A 16,705-nucleotide genomic window follows, 5' to 3' on the forward strand; every position below is an offset into this window, starting at 1 on the left:
AAAAGTAATCTCTTTTGCACGTTTCCTTTGTTATGTTATCTTAGGTTCTTATTAATTTCTTTTCATTTATCATTCTTATAATTAATTAATAGGTAATTAAGAAATGTTTTTTTGCTGTTCTGGTTTACTTATATACCCGGCATTTTGATAAATAGTTTAATTATTTATATTTTTGTTTTTTGTTTTTTTTTTGTTATGCGACACTTTAACATGGATTGGTTTCTTTTTCCATGGGTGTTCTTAAATTAGCACATATCAATGCGCGATCACTCACAAACAATTTTGATGAATTTCAAGATCACGTTATGCATAACAATTATGATGTAGTTGCAGTTTCAGAAACTTGGTTGCAAAATACTCTTGATACAGATGCTATTAACTTATCTAATTATAATTTTTTTAGGAAGGATCGAGGAAGTAGAGGAGGTGGAGTCGGAATTTATATTAAGTCTTACTTCAACTGTTCCGTTATTGCTATGGAAAATTCTGATAGTTATGAACAACTTTCGATAAAAGTTTTAGACAAACATAAGGTAGTGTATGTTGTTGGGGTGGTTTATAGACCTCCTCATGGTAATCTAAGCGATTTTTTGGATAATTTCGAAGAAGCACTTAGTACTATTATTTCAATTCACGAAAAAGTTTTCTGTTTGGGTGATTTTAACATAGATCTCTTAAAACATGATGATAATATGGTTATAAAGTATCGTTCTATGTTGGACGTATTTGGTTTATCTCAAATTATCGAATGTCCTACACGTATAGCTAAGGATTTTTTCTCATTAATCGATCACATCCTTGTCTCTGAACATAAGTCAATCTTGAGCAGCGATACTGTAAGCTCCAATAATTTCTCTGATCATGATTATGTTGTTTGCAATGCAGAATTGGACTATTGTCAAATTCATACGTCTATTTTTAGCTTTAGGAATTTAAAAGATTATGTGGGGGTAGCTGCTTCATTTGAAGATGCCTTAATGGAAGTAGCGTGGAGTGATATTTATACATTACCTGATGTTAACCACAAGGTTGCTTTTCTATCACGTAACTTGCTTTCCCTTTTTGATGATTTCTTTCCCATTATAACGGTTACATCCCGTAAACCCAAAGCACCTTGGCTCACCGACAATATCAAATTGATGATGAAACTTCGTGATAATGCTTATCGCCGGTTTAAAAAAACGAAAAAGAATGGCCATTGGGAGTATTATAAATCTTTAAGAAACCTTGTAACATTCTCCATCAAACAGGAAAAGAAAGCTTATTTAAATTTCAAGCTATCCAATGGCGATAAATCATCTCTCTGGCGAGCCGTCAAAGACTTGGACATCTATAAAAAACATAATGCTAAACTACCTAACGAGTTAAACAAACCCGATGAAATTAATAGATTTTTTAATCAATCCATTTCTAATAGCTCTATTGCCACACAGAGCCAACATTTAAATTGCTATAATACTATACATCATAGCGTTAACGATAAATTTAAATTCCATTCTGTGAGGAAACATATACTTAGTTATGAAAATTATTAACAATATTAAATCTAAATCGTTTGGCTCCGATAATATCAATATTGAGATGATCCAGCTTTGTTGTCCTTTTATAATACCATTTATAACGCATATTATAAATGAATGCCTCTACACTAATACGTTTCCTTCACAATGGAAAGTGGCTTATGTCAAACCTATTCCTAAAATTAATAATCCTTCATGCTATAAAGACTTGAGACCGATTAGTATACTGTGCACTTTGTCGAAAATATTGGAGAAGGTTATGAAAGATCAAATAAATGAACACATTCTTAAATATAATCTTTTAACACCTTACCAATCTGGGTTTCGAAAAAATTATAGTTGCACCACAGCATTACTTAGTATTACCGACGATATCATTAAAGCTACAGATGCAGGATATCTCAGTTTTGGTATTAGTAGATTTTTCTAAGGCATTTGATACTATAAATCATAAGCTTCTTTTATCAATACTGAATCATTACGGTTTCGATGTGTCTGCGGTACAACTTATTACCTCTTACCTTGAAAGTAGGCAGCATTGTGTGCTTATGGATAACATTAAATCTTCTTTACTTGATGTACATAGTGGAGTCCCACAAGGCTCCATTTTGGGGCCACTTTTATATGTCATATATTCAAATAATATCTGCAGGGACTTTAAAAGCTGTAAATTTCATCAGTATGCTGATGATACGCAGGTATATTGTTCATTCCCACCGTCTGATACATCTGATGCAATAAAATTAATAAATAAAGAACTTGAAGTGCTTGTCCGAACTGCTACAAACCATAATTTATTTATTAATGCAAAAAAGTCCACTGTGCTGCTTTTTGGACGAGATAAAGCTAGAATCCAGAACTTGGATCTCATTAGGATTAAAGTGCAAGGATCGGTATTGAAAGTGTCGCACGATGCAAGAAATCTTGGAGTTTTAATGGACTCTAACTTTAAGTATGTTAGCCATATTAATAATTGTTTGCGCAAGGCATATTCTACTCTAAAGCGTTTATATCCGAATAGACATCTTTTATCTACTAAAACCAAAATAACCCTAACAGATACCCTTGTTTTGTCACATTTTAATTATTGTGATGTTTTGTTTCATGCATGCATTGACACAGCTACTGCCACCCGTATACAAAGAGTGCAGAATTCTTGTTTGAGATTTATTTATGGCATTGGGCGCAGAGATCACATTTCACATAAGATGATCGAGGTGGGATGGCTTAATATGTCTCAGCGTAGAATGTTGCATTCTCTAGTTCTTTACCATAAGGTTATTATCACCCAAACACCAAGTTACCTAGCTGATCGTTTAGAATATAGAACTAGCTTACATAATCTAAATTTGCGCCATAGAAGGTCTACTAAATATCCCTTTCCATCACACTGCTTACTTTGAAAAATCGTTCACATATAATATATGTAAGCTGTATAACATGATTCCGTCCCCTCTTAAAAATCTTCAACCTCTCGGCTTCAAAAATAAAATCAGACAATATCTGAAACTGGAGCTACCTAAATGAACTGGTGTGTCTTAAGATTTTAGTACTTATACTTGTATTTTTATTTTGTTTGCTTTCCTCTCTTTGTATTCAAGTATTAATTTGTTCCTGAGTGCTAGCGTAATTTACAATTTATATTTTATTTTCCTATAACGAGTTGGGGTTACATGGAAGAACAGGGTTGTCAAAACACTGAATGTAGTCCCATTTCCCGTATACATTATGTGTTACTCATTTATATATATTTTATACTTATTTGGTTTTGGTATTACGTGGAAATAAATGTCATTATTATTATTATTATTATTATTATTATTATATGTAAACTTTTCAACGCGGCTTAGATGTTTCCTTTACTTTTTTGGATTTCTTTTAATATTATGTACCGAATTTTGTGGTTGATTTTTCGTTTTTTTTTCGATAAGTATGCAGTGATATTTATTAAGAAGTAGACATAGGAATTTATGTGTTTTTTTAAAAGGCAAAATCTCTACTGAAGGGCGCCTAATTATATGCACCCAAAATATCTTTTTTTATCTAAAAGTAGACATAGGGAAAAACAATACACGTAAATCCCTATGTCTACTTCTTAATAAATAGCACTGTATATGTTCCAATTTTCATTTTCTTTCTCCTTTGCTTTCAATTTTAATTTTATTTGAGGCAGATTTTTCGTTTCTTATCTATTCTCATCTAATGGATGTTATTCACTTTCAATTATTCTTTTATATCCTCTCTAATTTGGCTGATGGCTCATTGCCATTTTTTTCAGAACGTCATTTCAGTTAATTTAATTCTTCATCCTCTTAATCAAAACTTGAGTTTTGCGTCTGCCTTTTGGGAACCCGTTTGCTCATAATTGACTTATCTTATCCTACTACACTTGCTCGCTAAATTATCCCCAAAGACTATACATAGTGACAATCTAAAACCTACGAGTACAATAAGCTATATCTCACAAAGAACGGGAAAAGATAATTCATCCCCATCAATAATTGTATAGACCCATTCTACCACAACCAAAAGAAATTAAAAAGCTAACCTCTACTTGTGGTACTTGTTCATTGAAAAGCCCATAAAATGATATCTAATGGTATAAGTAATAATTGTACAATGTCGTATCAATATAATTACCAAATTAAACATTTAACAATTTTAAAAACAAACAAACCCTATACCTGTGATAAATGTTGAAAAACTCTAAAAGGCAATAATGCCTTATATTTGTTTTGAAAGTTTAATTTTTCGTTTTTGCATAACTATTATTTATTCAATAGCATAACATTTTATAGGATTTTCAATAATGTATCACAAACAGTTTGTTTTTTGTAACTAAAAAAATGTTAAATAAACTTAAATACACTTTTGAATATGTCGTCTCAAGAAACAATTTGTTGCTAAAACAGCTATTCGGCACTACGGGGTACCAAAACCAATCATCTCTCTCTTGCAAAAGCCTCCAACTCTTCATCAAGAAAGAATTATTGACGTACTGCATGGTACGATGATTTTTTGTTTGAATTTGAACTGAAGTGGGACAATTTTTCAAGATATTTTCTTATAACGCCCTTAATTATAAAGATAAGGTACAAACTATGGTTAAAACATCTACATAGAAATTTCAGAATTCTTAAAAATATAAGCAACTTTGAAGTTCTATATCTTTTTTAATAAACATTTCCCAAATATGTAGTTGTGTAGAATTTTATGGTCTATAATTTCTGATAATATTTTTTTCTAAAGTGAACCATTAAAAAGATATGATTGAAAAACTAAGAAACCAAGCAAATTTCAGGGGTTTTGGGGGTGGTACGAGGGAAGCACAAGGAGTGCGAGGTCAAAAACCTAGATGACATTCAAAAGAAATTGGAACTCCTCATTTTTCAAGTTAAAACTCTCTATTCCCTGGACTATACTACAAGTGATTCAAATGTACTTCTGCAAAACTCGTGAGTAACATGATATTCCAGTCAAAATGTCCCCCTAATTAGAATAGTTTTACTTCCCTTTGACTGGTCGTGTCAAAAACAAGACATAATTAATTAAACGACGTAAAGCTGTTCGCGAATATGCAACTTAAACGGTTCCTAATTATTCTCGTCATAATAATTTTTAGTGAACCACGCAAAAATTAACATAATCTTGGAATATAGATCTTGTCGCTCTTATATAATTTTTCGAAATTACCATTTTTATGCACGGAATGTTGCATAATTACTTCAGTGGAGTGGGGTTAATCCTCTTTGGCATGCACTAGATCAGGATTTACTGAATCCTGGTGGAATAACATGGAACAGCATTTTGTTTTCGCAATTTCGACACTTTGTCAAATACAACAACTGCTAACCCTAGTGGAAATGCAAATTGGCTAGAACTTGGTGGAACATTGGCCCAATATTTGAGTATAGGGCCAATATTTGCAATGCCATGCCGATATTGTATACAGACGAAAATGCAATATTGCCGGGGTATTGTAATCTATATTGGCGCTATTTCGTTTTACCATTGGAAAGCAATATTGGAGTAGTCAATGTTGGGGCTATATTGTATTACAATAGTTAACCAATTTGTCGACCACCTTTTATTAATAATAATGTGTATATAATATGACGATTTACATGTAATGCGTTTCGAAACAAATTTTATGTTTTATTTACTAAAAAACCAACGAATTATTTCCAAAATGCCGGGTTCGTATAGGTTTGATTTTTTGGATGTAACTTTTCCTGCCGCAATGGCAACTCCGCACGCATCAATCGAGCGCTATAGTTGGCAACCGCGCGAGTAACAACTTCAGTGTGATTATTCTTGAGACTCACTTCATGTTGGACCGGCGACTTGCGTTTATTTTACGTTTAAAACGTGGTGTACTTTTGTGTTTTAGTTGTGTGATTCATAATAAATCGACTAATAAATTGAATTTAAGGTTTTATTTTGGTTGATTTATATAGCGGACGAGATTACAATCTTCTAACGCCATGTAAGTTTAGTTTCCATAAATATTCATAACCTAGAAACTTGCTTTCATTTTAGATCCAAGTGATATCGCCGCTGTTAATAATTGGTATAGCATTCCATTGAAAACATTCACGCACCAGGAAATTTGTTCAGATCACCAACACTGTTGCCGACTTGGTGTTCGATTCACTGGCCCATCGCTGTCATCGACATCAATTGGTCTCTGGGCTACTGAGCAGCGATGTGAGTATTCTTTGATCATATTCATGTCCATTGTCTGCATGCACATGGTATAGCCAAGGAAGGGAAAGCTTGCGTACGAAAAAAATTGCGCAATTTTTCTCGAAATACTTTAATCGTTCTACTCGTGCACGGAATATCAATTATTTTCATGTAGTTAGCAGGATATTTTCCCCGATCAATTTCGCATGAAGCAGTATTACTTTAAAACTCTCAAGTTTCAATGTATGTAAATGTTTACATACAACCGTAGATTCACAATCGATTCCGATAGAAACATTACGTATGTTGTGTTCCGTTTGTAGTCGGACAAGTCCAGACCAGAATAACGTAATGAGATATTCAAAGGTTTGTTCACAATTCTGGATTTGTTTTAGACGTTGATACAAAATTTAACGGAATGGCATCCAGTAACAGATCCAAAAAATGTATGCGAATTGCAAGACAGACTAGGAGAGATATGATGAAAATTTCAATGAATGAAAACGGTACTTATAATTCCGATAACTCTGAACTCTCTGATATCGAAATGTCATCTGGTTCTACCAATGATTCAGATGGGTGTAACGAGCCAAGTACCTTTGAGTACTACTGTACAAACGACAATGCAAGTGATCCAGAAAGTCACGATTTAATAAATAGTAAAGTTGCGAGTAATGAGAATCCCGAAGAAGTAGATCCTTATGCAGATCCAAATTCATTATCCAATAAATTGAGAACTTGGGCTATACGTGCTCATGTATCTCACTCTCAAATCAATATGCTACTTCCAATTTTGAAGGAATATCACCCTGATTTACCACTATCTTCAAAAACACTTCTTAAGGTTGTTAAAAACTATAACATAGTTGATATGCTAAGTGCAAAAGATGACGCTGGTGAATATGTTTACTTCGGAATTACACAAAACTTGAAGTACGAGTTCCGTCGAGGGCTTCACCATATATTACAAAAATACGATAAGACACAAATTGATTTGATTTGTAACATTGACGGTGCGAAAATCCATGTCAGCACATTGCTGAATTTTTGGCCAATTCTGGGAATGATATATATCAAAGGTATCAAGTTCTCGCCCTTTCCTATTGCTATATATAATGGCAAGGGCAAACCAAAGCATGTAACAGAGTATCTTAAAGATTTTGTTGATGAAATCAACCACATGCACACTTATGGTTTCAGTTACGGAGGTAAAAAGTATGAAATACGCCTGAAAGCTATTATTTGCGATGCACCTGCCAGAGCATTTATCAAGTGTATAAAGGGCCATGGAGGATTTTTTGGTTGTGAGAAATGTACTCAACGTGGGTTTCGAATCAATAATAAAGTGATATTCCCAGAAATAGATAATGTAATATTACGAAATGACAATTCATTCATCCGAGAATGTAGGTCTCGCGTGACAGAACATGTTACTGGTCTTTCACCTCTCTTAGACGTGAGTTATTTCGGATTAGTTTCTGGATTTCCCCTAGATTATATGCACATGGCATGTTTGGGTGTCATGAAGCGTGTGCTAGGCCATTGGCTCCAAGGAGCGGCAGAACATCGATTAGCACCTTCTAAAAGGCAAATAGCTTCAAGGCGCATTCTGGATGTGGCAGAACATACACCATGTGAGTTTGATCGTAAACCACGTTCTCTCACAGAAGTTGATTATTGGAAAGCTAAAGAGTTCAGAACGTTTATGAACTATTATGGTCCATATATCATGGAAGATTTAATTTCGAATAAACAATTCAAGCATTTCTTACTCCTTCACATTTCTATGAGGATATTATGCTCAGGAAACTACAGAGATGGTTTAGGAGAAATTGCGAAAGAAAAAATGAAGCAATTCTCTGCTCGGGTTCAGTATATTTATGGCGAAGATGCTATAATTTATAATATGCATTCTATTTTCCACATGGCCAAAGAAGCTGTAGATGGACATTACAGTCTGGACGAAATGAGTTGTTTCCCTTTTGAAAGCTACTTAGGTAAATTGGTGAAAATGATAAGAACGCCAAACAAGCCATTGGCTCAAGTGTGCGTGAGATTAGCTGAGCAGTCCAATTTTCTTGAAGAGTATCCTTTAAATAGATGTAATACAGTAAATGAGAATAAAACTATACTCAACCATCATCATGGCTATAAAATTAACATTACAAGTGACAAGGATTCATTCATATTATTGAAGAATAAAAGGGTTATGAAGGTTGTGGAATTAATAGAAACCAATAATATTTTGACAATCAAGGGAAGAATATTTGGGAGGCAATATGAAGCATATACCGAACCAGTTTCATCAAAGGTGATCAATGTATACAAAGTACAAGAACTGAACAATTTCTTGTTCGAAGAACCTGTCGGGAATATAGAATGCAAATGTTTTGTTATCCCCATGGACAATCATTTCCTTGTAATGGGAATGTTGCATAACGAACTGTGTGAGTATATTATAGATGCTTCCATAAATCTGTTTTAAAACTAGATTTCGTGCCATTTAGAAAGTCTCCTTTTTGACATAAAGCACACTCCTTTAAGTTTATTTACAATTTTTATTGTGTCATGCATATAATCGATTTTTTTTTCAGAGAATGTCTTGGGACGTGGTTTATTGGTCTGATGGCGGATGTGATTACGTTCCTTCAAGTTGGGCTCTCGATGACACAAAGAGAATTGCTCTTATTGATGCATGCCAACCTCCAAAGACAAGCTATGAATACAGTGAATGTGATGCCCGGTTCATAAAAACTGCCACCAATTTAGTGCTTGTTAAAAAAATAACGCAACAAGCATTATACACTTCGAACATCGACACTGATGATGCAGATGAAAGAGAAAGTGACGATGAACAGGAATGCGAGGTTCATAGTGGCAGTAACAATAGCAATAAATCGGATTATGAAGAATTTGAACCATTAAAACTCAAGAACACTGCCCATAATAAAAGGTTTGAACATGCCAAAAACACCCCCTTTTTAAAAAGTAATATGTCTGGTAATATTTCTGCTGCGAAAAAGAAACTGGGAACTTATTCAGGTAGTGTACGTGGAACAGAAGAGACATGCTTGACATCAACCCCCAGGAAGAGTAAGCAGGTCATAACCCCAAAACATAAACATGAGGAAACGCAACACACACCATCTCTCGGTAGGACATGTAACGCTCCATCTGATATGAATACTAAAATAATCAAAGAGCTCCATACATTGAAGTATGAAATTACAGAACTCCGCAAGGAAAACTTTCGGATGCTCACCATTCTGGAAAAACATTTTGGAGCGATGTCCGTAACAGCGGAGGCAGTGAGTAAATTTACGTTGCCAGTTCAAACTGATGAGGATTTGGTGACACTGGATGACAGTCTGAATTCTGAGCAAATCAGAGCTGAGATGGTAATATAATTATTATCAAACACTATATAAAATGATTCTCTGATCACATTCTTTCTAGATACTTCAAATGTCCCTGGTTGGAGGTGACCATCTACGTCAGATGGTTAGCAACATTCTGAAATTTTTTCGAAAGAAATGGCACTGAAGTTTTCTTGTTATGGGCGACAATCCAAGCGGTCATTCATCAAACTCAAGCTGTCATCTGCTTTAACAGGTACGGTACTTTTTAGTGCTCTAATAGCTTATTAATCTTTTGTTAGATTGACACGTGGGACGTGGGTATTTTGTGCTATAGTTTATAAATGTAGTAGTCTCCTAAAATTAATCTTTACATATGTTGTGAGGTGAACATTTTCTTAAACATTTACGTTCCTTTACAGATGCAGTTCGTCGCAAATTTCCCAATGTGACTGACAAAGAAATCAACAAACACATTGGAAACTGCCTTGCTACGTCAGGTGACCGCGAAGGAGGACGAAAAGACAGAACAAAAATAACTGACAAGGTTGACGCGGGTGCATTAAATGCACAGGAATTATAGTCTTTTTATTTTTATATAGCTCCACTCATGTAAGAATCTTTTTTTTTATGCAATAAATAAATTTCATCTACTTTCTGTTTTTATTGGACATAAAATTATTGGCGAGAGATAGTAAGTCTATTTGGAGACAATATTGCATGCAAGTGAGACTGCATTGTCTGTGCCAATACTGACTGCCGATTGGGGAACCATTCAGAGCCAATATTGTATACAAATTATTTTGTATATTTAACCAATATTGCTTTGCAATATTGTCCACAAATTGGAAAATGTTCACAATTCCATCTTGGACCAATATTGGTTTTCAATTGCTCGCAATATTACGCAATGTCTAGCCAACCTAGGTCCAATATTGCATTTCCACTAGGGGGTAACCCACTTCTGACGCCTCCACAATCATATAAATACGCCAGTTTAGTGAATTTCGCTAAAATCCCTCGCCAAATATTCTCAAATTTTTGAAGCACTTCTCATAGCTGGAATTCCTATTTTCCCATCGGAAAAAAACAAATTCCGAGTACGTGTGCGCGTGTACAGGATCTTTTCAACGACACCAGTTTGAAAACAATCGGACCAAAATTGTAGAAGGAAAAAACTGAAAAATCACTACGTTAGTATAACACACTCGGGGATGGCGCCCAGATGTCGCCTACCCCACATCATGTAGCCCGGTCCCTAAAGTTATTAATTATACGGCCCCGGTAGGTAACGTACACTTCTCGTCTTTCTACCGGGTGATTCATTAGAACTGATGACAGTTTGAATGTCCCGCAAAACAAAAAATTTTAAAGGTTGGTAATAATAGATTATCATTTGCCTAATTCCAGTGGTGTATGTAAAATCACTCTCCAAGGAGTATTAATTTATTTTTAATTTACAAATAAGTCGTTATTTAAATTGTTATTAAATCAATCAGAATAATTACGTCGATTTTCATAATCAAGAGCGTGCAGTTGCTGTAGAACAGAAACCCGGTACGGGTGTATGTATACGTAGATCTTTATGCAAAATTCGTTGGCATGTTGCATAAGACACTCCTGTAATTCGAAAATAAAGTTAATAGGTATAATAGGTATTCATTTTACGTATACCACTTACCAGCTTGGGCACTTAACTGACGGACTGATTTTCTGGAACTCGCTTCCAATCTTTGTCTTCGATCACTTCATCGTTTCTTAGTAATGGATGACCTGTTTTTTCTTCTTTGCAAATGCAATTCTTATTTTCAAATCTATCAACGATTCGTTTTTTATGATTGGCAAAAGCTTTATAAGAAATAATAACATCGGGATACTCTTCCTTCCATAAACTGCTCTCGACAGGACTGGAGGATCCTCAAGAAGGGGATTTTTAACCTACAAATGCACATTAGTCTAATTTAACCGTTATTTAATTACTTACTTCAACAAATTCTTGAATTTACAGCGTACGTTTTGGAAAGAACTGTTTGATAATACAGATTGGAAAAGTAAATTAAAAACAACAACAAATTAACGAAATAACGACGGCACTGGTGACTAATAAGAATTAGTAAAATAACTAAAAATATATCATCGCCAATTCTATCCCGTAAAAAACACTAGAATTGTACGCGCGAAATTCAAACTGACATCAGTTCTAATGATTCACCCGGTACAAGCGTTCTTCTAGGGATGCGCATGTGCTGCGAGCCAGCCAGCCAGGCAGCCGGGGTCGGCCAAACTGAGATTAAAAGCTACCTTTTTACAATTACATTTGCAAAAATGCGCCGAAAATTGGAAAAGATTGTTATTTTTCATATTCATATGAAGCTCTATTATGAGACCTAAATGTTTATAATACTTTAAACTGTAAAGAAATAAAGTGTCTCTTCAAACACAGAAATAATAGGTTCTTTTGTATTTTTTCCTGTAGAATTGAATGCTGTAATCAGTATTTGACAAATTTCAAACAAATTATGAACATTTACTAGAAAATTCAGTGTTACTTAAGTCTTGGAGTTTTTTTCGTTTTTTGAACTTCTTCTTCAATAGGGTCTGTAATTTTTTATTTCATCAACAAGTATAGATAAAAGCGAAGAAAATGACATCAAATAGAACTCCCTACGATAAATCTCTGAAGGACAAGGTTCATTTGAAAAAAAATGTTTTTTCCGAAAAACCTCTTAATTTTTCATATTGGAAAAAATTGTTATTTGAATCATAAAAAAGTATATTTCAACCAAGTCTAGTTAAAAGTGTTTCTCGCGATTTTTTCAGTTACTTTGAAGTTATGTGAGAAAGTAACTGGAAAAAGTTATAGAGTTTTTCACAATCTACAACTTTTCCATTCAACACTTTTGTCTCTAGTCTCAACTTTTGCCGGAAATTGCCGTAATACGATTGTCACCCCTTTTCACCCTCCCCAACAACTTAGTTCCACTCCTCTGCTCACGTATTTATTTTTTTTGTATTTGTTGTAAACCATTTTAACATATGCATTTGACAAAGCTTCAATAACAATTTTTTTTTTACTAAAACATGGTTAATTTGCCTGGACTAAAAATACACGTTATTAAATGGGGAGTGAGGCACACGAAATAAATAACTGGGAAATACATTTGTTCTCACTTAAAATCAATTTGGTCGATTGGACATAACATTTAACACATGTTTCCATTCTACGTAAAATTTCATTCATTAAAAATTATTTTAACAAACTACTATGAAATATTTACAGAACAACGTGGTTTCTACCATACTTCCATGAGCTCCGTATAAGCAATCAATGATCGGTGGTGTTCTGCGTGTTAAATTCTACCTTTTGCTTCCTACTGTGTTGAAGATGTCGAATGTTCTCTTTGGAAAACGGTCGGAGGGCGACTAACCCCTTTTTGGTGAAAATGTAAATCTTACACAGCCTTGAAACGACGAGTTTTCAACGAGAAATGCTGCTTCATTGCGATTGATCTTATATCGGTCCGATAGTATTAACATAAGAACGTTGCGCCCATTAAGGATAATAAGATGCGAATCTCGCGTTTTAGTCGCGTATTCTCAATTCACGAACGGTACTGAACGGAACATAATTCCCTCTCGCTAAGATTATATTATGAATGTACATATGTCCATACTTTTGACTTATTGTCAAAATTTGATTACACGACTCATTTCTGGTAAAGAAAAAATCATTTTAGTGAAATCGAGGATAGGTAAAGTTGGCCGCGCCAATTTGATTTTTACAATATCCTGTTTTCTTTAGGGAATAAAATCGCAAACAATCCGGCTGGCTCTTCTTTCTCAAACGGGTGATAATGGATACGTTACCCACCCGAATTCCCCAAAGTAAAAGTTTAATCCTTTTATATGGGAATTTGAAATCTCAGTGTATAATGATTCAAATATACTACTATCCTATTTATACAATGCCAGGAATGTGGATCTCGAATCATTTTCCTCCTAATGTATTGGGATCCCGTGTTCGAATTCAGGAACCTTGTGATTCCAATCTAGGATTCAAATTACCAACCCAACTTCCATGAGCAAAGGAAATTCTTGACTATCGATTTAAAACATTTATCAGAGTGGTTTATCCATTTGCTTGATGAGTAGTTCCATGGAAACCGTATAAATATGAGACAATAGTTGTGAAATGAACCATTCTGGTTCATACGGTTATCTTTAAATGAAGATACTCACGGCCGACTAGCTTCCTAGATCTAAAAAAGTAAATTAGAATGCAAACGATCAAAATTACACAAAATAAGAATTTTAGATAGCGCAGTCAACGCCTCCGGCGAACTGAAATGAATCACGTTCTCCAACTTTTTTTTCGTACACACGGTACAAAAATTCGATTTTAAGTCGAAATTAATTACACATCGCTGTAACTTTTTTAATAGTCTAATAGGATTCTGCCAAAGGATAATAATTAAGCTGTAAGATTTTACAGAAGCTTTAAGAAAATTAATAGAATACCTATAAATCAGCATCCTCATCGTGTGTGTGCAGAAGCATTAATTGTACAGAAATAACTATTATTACGTATATACATTTTTGTAAAAGTCAAGGTTTCCTTAAGATCTCTTTGAGCATCTGTTGCGCCGCTTTTGTTTTACTTCATCAATTGAATTAACAACGATTCTCAAGGATTGTGATAAAAAACAATTATCGCAATAAACTACTAAACCTTCGAAATGCTAATAGACGCATTAAAAAAATATCGCTAATAAAGACGTGAACGTGAAGAACTTATTGTTAACCATTTATAATCGTGACCGAAGAGCTCCGCAAGTATTTTTACCTAGGTACGAACATGGGCTAATTTGAAAATAAAAATAGTAGCTTCAACAAAGAGCCCTAAAAAATACGTTAATGAGAAATTAACTCTTTGTTACCTTATATAATGCAGAACATAAACAGCTTTTAGAAAAGCACCTGTCGCGTATGATTAATGACAAAAGTAGGATGGTGATGATGATGAAGTCCGCTGTCAAATTTGATACGGCATTTTTTTAAAAGCTGTCCTGCCCTTTTCCTATTTATTTCAAAACTTCAATAAACACATGCCTAATTTGGTAGTTATTCCATTCGGTTTTTCTGAGGATTACTCGGTCACGGGTATGTAACCATCTTAATCTTTTGAGGATATCTTAAAAGACAAAGAACAAGTAGTCAGTAAATATCACGGACCATGATTTTATTATGAATTTAGACGGTCAAGGTTCCCAAAGTGCACATACGTAGCAAGTTGGAGGAATTGAAAATCTCATCATTTGCTCTTGTAAAGTTAATATCTTCTTGCATGGAATCTAGAGTAATCTCGAAGGACTATGAACAAATCAGGTGTAGAAAGTACACGAAATTCTTCAATGTGCGAAAAAGGTCATTTTAGAATTGGCAGTAGTAAAAAGTTCTATGGAAGAATCTTCTAAAGTAGTAACGAAGAACAAAGGCAGTGATTTATGACTACGGGCTTTTAGATTAAAGCCGCTGGGTTGGTAGTAAAATTTACGGTTCAATTTAAAACAAGTAAAAAGTGTTATCGTAAACGATTCACGTAAAGCAAAGCGCATTTTAATCATGTATTATTTCGTACTTATAGGCTTATATTATAATATACACTGTGTCCAAGATAAGGATGTCTGTATCATGGGGATCTCGGAAATCATGGGGTCAAATTAGGGGAAAGTTGCGTAATTAATATTATCATGCGGTAAAGAAAATTTCAATTACTTCCGAAGATATACCAGAAAAATCGAAATTTGTCGTTTTCGTTTTTATTTTTAGCGCAAAAATAAAAAACAAGTTAAACAGTAATCGTAAACGATTTACAAAAAGGAAAATCAAACGCCAGTTTCAAAGTTTGGTTTTGCGCATGCGCAGTGCCAACTTTTTTATTTATGGAAGAATTTAAACGAAATTTGATACATAGGTGCTTGGAATAAAGGAAAATCTACCACCAGTTTCAAAATTTTATTTTGCGCATGCGCAGTTCCAACTTTCTTATTTAGAAAAACATTGAAATGAAATTCCTCTTATAAACTGAAATTGAAGTAGCACGTCAAAAATGGATTGCACATTTCCAACGCTATCTTTCATATTTGTGGCCGGATTTTTACGATTTTAACAATAGTTGCATCTTACAAATGGGAAATGAATGCAAGTGGAAATGCACTTTTTGTAAATCGCTTACGATTAGGTACATTTTAACTTGTTTTCTTTCTCCTTGCCACCACGATACTTGAGCTCTATAAGAGCTTTGTAATACAACGTTTCACATAACCACTTAATTTTTTTTATATGGCCAGTAAAAAAGTACATAGTTGGAAACTGTTGGTTTCAACGGGATGGTGACCCGCGCACAACGCTCTAATCGAGCGAAAAATTTTTCAGGAATTTATCAGTAATCGATGCGACCGCTTTGAAGGTTAAAAATTCAGATATTACTAACCGATTGCGAGTAAAATATAAAACATGACATGTCACTGATAAGTAAAGAATTCCTGCGGCTGCCCCTGTAAACCATATTATCTAAAGCGTTATTTGTAACGTTATTAGCAAAATCAATGTATCTATATACTTTATCGGAATTTCAAGCTTCTACTACATGATTGACGTAGATACGTGTGTGTCAAAATAGTCTTACCATAATGAGAATAAAAGGATTAACAATTATTCATTCATGAATTCGCAATAGGCACATTAAGATGCGATGCAACCGATTAGCTCAATCAAATAATAAAAGTATAATATTTTGATAACTATTGACGTGGAACAAAATAATTATAGCAGTGAAGAATCTTCATTACCCAACTCTTTTGTAGGTGCATTAAAATTGGGATTGACATTTAATTGATTTTGCAATGCGAGTGTAGTTGCTTGTGCTTATATTTAAGACCATATTGGCAACTTCCTCTTTACATATCAATTCACTATGGAAAGTAGGTCGCTAAGTACGATTTGGCGGTAACACCTTGGAGATGTTCTGATGTTCACAGATCGTTTGACACTCGTTGAGACAATTGATCGATGCGTAGGTAACGAATGTGGGAGTCATCGAATTTGTCGGTGGTACTTTTACTGTTATGATATGATATGTTG

At 34.2% G+C, this 16,705-nt stretch overlaps 2 protein-coding genes across 2 annotated transcripts; both read left to right on the forward strand.

The window, feature by feature from the left end:
- The first annotated feature begins 230 nt into the window (after window positions 1-230).
- Window positions 231-1,535, forward strand: LOC116169103. Its single transcript, XM_031485131.1, has one exon. It carries the CDS (start codon window positions 231-233, stop codon window positions 1,533-1,535), a length of 1,305 nt encoding a protein of 434 aa, XP_031340991.1.
- Window positions 1,536-5,592: 4,057 nt separating this feature from the next.
- On the forward strand, window positions 5,593-10,215 carry LOC116170009. Its single transcript, XM_031486258.1, has 7 exons — window positions 5,593-6,006; window positions 6,060-6,227; window positions 6,602-8,653; window positions 9,249-9,359; window positions 9,438-9,604; window positions 9,663-9,818; window positions 9,985-10,215. The coding sequence occupies exons 3-6, from the start codon at window positions 6,625-6,627 to the stop codon at window positions 9,747-9,749; spliced, it is 2,394 nt and encodes a 797-aa protein (XP_031342118.1). The 5' UTR covers window positions 5,593-6,006; window positions 6,060-6,227; window positions 6,602-6,624; the 3' UTR covers window positions 9,750-9,818; window positions 9,985-10,215.
- The last annotated feature ends 6,490 nt before the right edge of the window (window positions 10,216-16,705 follow it).

Source organism: Photinus pyralis, unplaced genomic scaffold (assembly GCF_008802855.1).
Source record: "Photinus pyralis isolate 1611_PpyrPB1 unplaced genomic scaffold, Ppyr1.3 Ppyr1.4_LG4, whole genome shotgun sequence".
NCBI lineage: Eukaryota > Metazoa > Arthropoda > Insecta > Coleoptera > Lampyridae > Photinus > Photinus pyralis.